Here is a 6,258-nt window from a genome sequence, read left to right as displayed (position 1 = left end):
GCGGTATGCTCATGTTGGCGACAAACCTTCATCGATTGAATGTGGTTACATTTATTCCTATTTTACTGACTTTACTTTATTACGGACTAAAAAGGGGAGTTAAAAGGAACTACGACGGCTAAGGCGACGAAAACGTTACTTCAAAATATACCTTTGAGCTGTTCTAAGTATTTTATGATTATTCCATCTTGTTTATATTATACAATATGGTCAAAGTGTCCTGTAACTGGATTGGTACGGACGGATTTGAAGTAAAGAGTGCGACTAAAAGATTCACTGTAGTTTGTCCACGTTGTCGTCAACACCTTAAATTTGGCCTGTCATTTCACGTAGTAGTTTTGACGAGTGCGGGAGAGAAATGTTCAAAAATGCGTGCCTCACGTGCAGCACAATCACTGCTTTTTGGCGCTTTCGTTGCTGTAGCCGTCATCGTTTCTAAAGCCCCCTACTAAGATCTACAACAACGTCACCTTAGAATATAACTTTGGACTTTCATAAGTCTTTCGATTATTCTGTGTCATTCATGTCATGAGGCGAAGTATCCGAAAACTCAATTGTAAACGAACGGTTTCTGGGTAACAATAGAGAATGAAAGGATAACATTTGTTTCTTCGCGGTATTGTCAAAACCTCTAATTTGGTGATTTTATGTCGCAAAGTACTGGCAGAAATATGTGATAATGAAACAAGTGCCGTACCATTTTTTTTCTCTTTTAACTAATTATATTATTGTTGTGTTGCGTACTCGTTGCCCTGGCCTTCGTCGTTTCCGAAAACCATCTGGTTTACTTTCTTGTTATCCAGAGTGCAGAAAAGAAAAAAAATGCATTGAACTGATATGCGGCAAGTACAGCACGCCTTTTTGCCGCATTAAAACCGAGTTTTGGACGCGTCTTCGTTGCCGTTGCCGTTCCATCGTCCTTTCCAAAGCTCTATGTTATCGACAAATGAGACAAATACATCATTAAACTACAACATATCACTGGCTTCATTATCGAGGTTAAACGACATGTTTGCGTACATTCCATCTTATTCAGACAACCCTTTAAGGTAAAGGATAAAGACGTATTTTAATTTTTTCAATATTCCTATTTTAATCGCCTTATTAAGACTAAACTTTATTTGGCGTGCGAAAACTTTCTATTTCTTCACCAACTGATTGTTTCTATTTCACCAATCAGCGCATTTCCTAACACTGAATTTACTTGGTTTACAGAAAGACCTTAGGGAAGCGGAGACATTTTAATAAATAGCCGAAAATGTAATGTGTTACTTTTCTGTATTCTTTTTTTCAAGAGAAAATTAAAGACAAAAATGACTACGTCGTCTTAGCGGTAAAAACGCCGCTCTAAGAACTGTAATATGTCAACAATGTATGCGTAAAATCGGCGCTCTCTGTTGCACAGACCATCGTCAATAGACCTTTTCGGCTTGTACATTTTGTTTTCCCAATACAGATCATGTGATAATACTCCGGAGACTTGGTCCTTTGTTTTGTTCATTAAAAAGAGTGCATGCAGGCATATTCATGCTTGCATGCCCTCGTCATTAATAAACAAAACAAAAGACCAAACCTCCTGAGTATTATCACATGATCTGTATTGGGAAAACAAAACTTACAAGCCGAAAAGGTCTAATAATTAAGATGTAGAGTGTTGTTTTTACACTTTCCTACATCAACAATCGAAATTTATTGTCAGGTGATCGCGATCTTCACATAACCTCTGATTCAAATTTGCTCGCTTCATGTCGTTGTCAGGGCGACGTTCCAAAACTATGGTATAAAAACAGTCGCAAATGAAGCACTGTGATTTTCCGCTGGTAGGTTTTATAAATGTTTGCTACTCTTTCAGGAAGCCAACCGAACTGAAAGTCACTTTGAAACCACTTATCATCAGCCCAGAAATATTATGTGCAAAATGTGTCCAACTGTTCTTAGGGAATAGTTCTGCCCTGCAGTACTAAGGCAAAGCTTATTTTCGTTGACTTCTTAATCAAGTTAGCTATCGCTTATGGTTTGTTATTCGCGAGAATATTTTTATTCCACTCGGAAGAAGATCGAATGTGTACAAGAAGTGCAATTAATAATTTTCCTTCCCGTTGACTGATTTATTGACATTTACACGCGTGGCTCTTTGCTCGAGGGCATCTCAGTTGTAAACGCGAAAAAGTTCAAGCATGTATCTTCGTGAAGTTCTCTGCACAATCAATAAAACATATTTATTGTGGTTCGTCAAAGGTGTATTTATTTCGTTTCTCCAACTTGATACTCTACTTGCACTGAAGGCAGTGATTCAAAAAAGACTATTTCGTCAGATATGAAGTACCCGCGAGTGAAAACCCCTTGTGGTGGCTTGCGTTTCCTTGTTGTGTTAATGATGTGCTTTACCATTTTGGTCCACATCTCAGCCATGGATCATCAGCGCTCAAAAAATCACGATGTCCATGCAACTGGACAAAAGACTGAGTCGATGCTGTTTCGCGAACGCAGAGGAATTAAGAAAAACACCACTGAAAACACGCAAGACTTTGAAAAACGAGTGAAAACCGTTGAAGAGAGGTTTGTCCTCGATAATTTATAGCTGCTTATCCTCCCAATCTCAAATATAACGTATTGTCATCTCTCCGGTCGAGACTGAGTAATCTTTTCAATTTTTTCTTGATTTGTTCATTGTTTCCAATGGTGTATTTTCGCGAAATAAGAACCATGATGCCAAAAAGTGCTTCGTCGAGTCTCCTGGCCACTGAAAACATTCCTATACAATTGGGCTTCATGCGTTAGGAGTTTGTTTACACTTCAATCAGTAATTTTCAGAAATAAAATTTCAGCTCGAAACTTCCTTCAGAAACTTGGTATCTCTTAATTATTCTTGTTTCTAGCTAGCAGTATTAAAATGTTGCCAGTTAATTTAACTCTAAGGGAAATATTGCTGCATTTTCAATTTCGTGCGTGTGTGTGAAATGTTCAGTAGAAGTGAATATGTCTGTCGATTTTTGCGCAGAAAGAGAAAATTTAGTTCGCTAAAATTAAATTGATTATATCAATTAAGTGATTTCCTCGCAAAATTAAACTTGTTGTTTAGAAAATGCTCCGCTTGGAGGTATTTATCAAAACGATGGGGCAATGTAAACGCTTTGGAAAAATAAAATCAATAAAAGCCTCGAAGGAAAGAGCCATATCAATTACGCCACTCCATGCAGGATATCATGTAAAATGTCAGCGCAAACGAAAATAAAATCAAATCAAATCAAATAAATGAAATCAAACCACCAGAAAACTTCCACAAGTCTGCAGGGCTAGTTCCATTCAGATAGATCTAGTACGCAATCAAACGTTTGCATCATCTCTGTAAAACTCATTAACATTTATGCCTCTGGCTCGCTTAACCTAACCATTCTAGAACACATTGCTTTGGCTGAGCTCTGTTTGCTGAAGTTAGCTATAAAAATTGAGACCATGATTTGCCATATTTGGCCACCTTCATGGCCGTTTATTTCATAACAACTAAACCAAATTAAATGAAATCTGAAACCCTAATTTATTTCCAGCAAAGGTGAGGGCAATCCCCCTGCCGCTAAGAGATCCTTAAATGAAGCTACCTATTGGGGAAGGGAAACAGGGCGGGAAGAAAAAGCTGGAGCTGAAGAAAAAGAGGACTGAACTTGTCCTATGCCACTTATGTATGTCCTAAATTAGAGTCCCGTATGTAAACTGATCCTAGTCAGTAAAAAATTAACCAGCATTGCCAGGTGCATAAAATCATTTATTCCTCTAGGTAATAAATTTCCTTTAACTCAACACGGACAGTTGTTCAGTTATATGTTCTTTCCCTAAAATATAATTATGCCTTTACCTGTTTGAGCTTGATCACTCAGACTTGACCATCTGATAACAATCAACAATTCAGATGAATATCAACACTTCAATATATATTTTTTTGTAGGCTTGATGCACTGATGCGGTCGCCTCCTCTGGGATCAAGTGGCGATTCTTACTCCTCACTTACAGCCTACCTATTGGGTTGGTATCAAAGCCACCCATGATTATAAGATAATGATATTCAAAAGATCAGTTATTTCTCAGTTTTTTATTTAATTAAAGACAAAACAGAAAATAAACTCTCCTCTGATTTGTAATGTTCATGCCAGTACTTGAGCGCAACAAAATTCTGGCATAAAGATATTATTTTCCTTAGGTTATGTTTGTAAGGAAAGTAGTTCAAGGTTAAGATTACTGCCAACAACAATTTTTAAGGAATTACCGATTGGTGAACTCTAAGACACTGAATGCTTTTGTACCATTTTCATTCTCAAAGGAAAGAATATCCAAAACAGTGGAAAGGAAAAGATGGGACCTCCTGGACCCCCTGGTCCACCAGGGACACCAGGATTGGCTGGTAACCCTGGTTCGGATGGAAAAACAGGCCCCAAAGGTAAACGAAACTTTACACTCAGAGACCACGTGGAAATATATTATAACTGACTTAACTTTGATTCATAGAGCTGTCATAGATTTCGCTGTCGTCTGGTGAAACAGCTTTACTGTGAAGAAGACACCCATTACTATATTTCTTGTCTGATGCTTAAATTCTCCTGGAAATTATATAGGAAATTTAATTATTTAGGAGAAAGAGGCGTTTACATCAAAATTTGAGGCCGTTTGTGAGACACAGGAGTTAGCCCCATTTAATGTCTGTTCAAATAGACTTTAAACCTTTCCGTTATTACTGAAAAGAGAAAATTAGTCTTATTGGACCAACAGAGTCTGCAGTGAAGAAAGGAAATATCATCCATTTTGGTCTCCACCACAGTTTAGGGCTTTTGAAATTGTATAGCATGGGAGAGCCCCTTATAGAGATCAAAAGGAAATCTAAAACTTGTCCAAACAGAGGATTATTTAATTAAACCAGACGCTAAATAAGAAGTGTTTTAAAAACCTTTGCCATCGCACCATTTTCAAAAATACATTATAAATACGTGACTTCCCATGCGAAAACTTCATCATCCGCTAAGGGTCTAATATTTAGATTAAAGGATGCAAAACATGAACATGCGGCATTTCGTTGATCATTGCAGCAACATAATAATGCGTGTGCTGGAAATTAATGCATTTTTCTGAAACTTGTTTGAAACGCCTAGTGACGTTGCTCCTCCAAATAAGAAAAAAAATATCGTGTTTCAATTTCCCATCCTTTATCCTTAACATTAGACCCTGCCAGATGAAGGTTTGCCGCATCACATTTATCCTGGTTTTTTTTTTTCTAAAAGAGAAGTTCTAGATAACTTGTTAAACAATAAATGAATGACAGTAAATTGTTAAAGATTTTTCAGATGAGCTAACCCACTCAAAAAAAGAAAAAAACAAACAAATACACTCTTTTTAAAAGGGAAAATTAAATATAGTTTCGTGAATCACACCGAGTAAGGCATCTTTCCCTGTCTTTCTTTTCAATTTGTTTGAATAAGCTGAATAAGAAAAGCAAGTCAATGTGACAGTGGAAAACACACCACTCTGAACTTTTTCCATCAGCACACAGCAAATAATAGTGCACCCGCTCTGTCCTCTTTCCTCACAGGGGAACCAGGAAAGCCTGGCACAAACAAGCCCTTACCAGGCCCTCCTGGTCCTAAAGGACAACAAGGACCTATAGGTAAGACTGGAGCCCAGGGACCTCAAGGCGCCAAAGGAGAAAAAGGACAAAACGGGACTGCAAAGTCGGGTGTGAAGTACATTCGATGGGGAAGGACCACATGTCCAAGTGGTGCTCAGATCGTCTATAAAGGTATAAAGTTCCTAAAACAATTTAATTCAACGTTTCCTAACATTTCGTAATACCTCTCAACTAACATTCACATTTCGTTTTCTTCAGGTTTGGGTGGTTGTGAGAGAATTCTGCTTTTTTTTCCTTTCTTGGTGATCACAGGAGTTGTCATGAGAGCAGAAAACGTTATAAAGGAATAGTAAAATATTACTCAAGCGAAAATACTGATCTCGCTAAAATAAAGACTGAGGGAAAACATAGAATGGCAAATAAGGCTAAAAATCCCTGATGAATTCTTTTCGAGATGTAATTTATTAGGGAATGAGAGCTGTTTTTTGACCTCCAAGCAAGCTGAGTGCGTTTTACATATCCCTTTCATGTTTCAGGGATAATTGGGGGTGAAAACCACCTCCATCAAGGTGGTGGAGCCAACTACCTTTGTCTTCCTCACAATCCAAAGTACGACAAGTACAAAGATGGTCATCAGTATGCAGGAT

General features: G+C 37.8%; 1 protein-coding gene across 1 annotated transcript in view; it reads left to right on the top strand.

Annotated features, from left to right (window-relative positions):
• The first annotated feature begins 2,410 nt into the window (after positions 1-2,410).
• The window catches only part of LOC138025460 (short-chain collagen C4-like), a 4,317-nt gene continuing 469 nt past the window's right edge, over positions 2,411-6,258 (top strand). Inside the window, exons 1-5 of the mRNA XM_068872666.1 lie at positions 2,411-2,559; positions 3,944-4,020; positions 4,316-4,432; positions 5,576-5,782; positions 6,148-6,258. The exon at positions 6,148-6,258 is cut by the window's right edge and continues 469 nt beyond it. Coding sequence (XP_068728767.1) covers positions 2,411-2,559; positions 3,944-4,020; positions 4,316-4,432; positions 5,576-5,782; positions 6,148-6,258 — 661 coding nt within the window. The remainder of the gene's footprint in view (positions 2,560-3,943; positions 4,021-4,315; positions 4,433-5,575; positions 5,783-6,147) is intronic.

Source organism: Montipora capricornis, chromosome 12, assembly GCF_036669925.1.
Source record: "Montipora capricornis isolate CH-2021 chromosome 12, ASM3666992v2, whole genome shotgun sequence".
NCBI classification, from domain to species: Eukaryota; Metazoa; Cnidaria; class Anthozoa; order Scleractinia; family Acroporidae; genus Montipora; species Montipora capricornis.
Note: the sequence above shows the minus strand (reverse complement) of the source record. Positions and strands in the feature narration are given on the sequence as shown.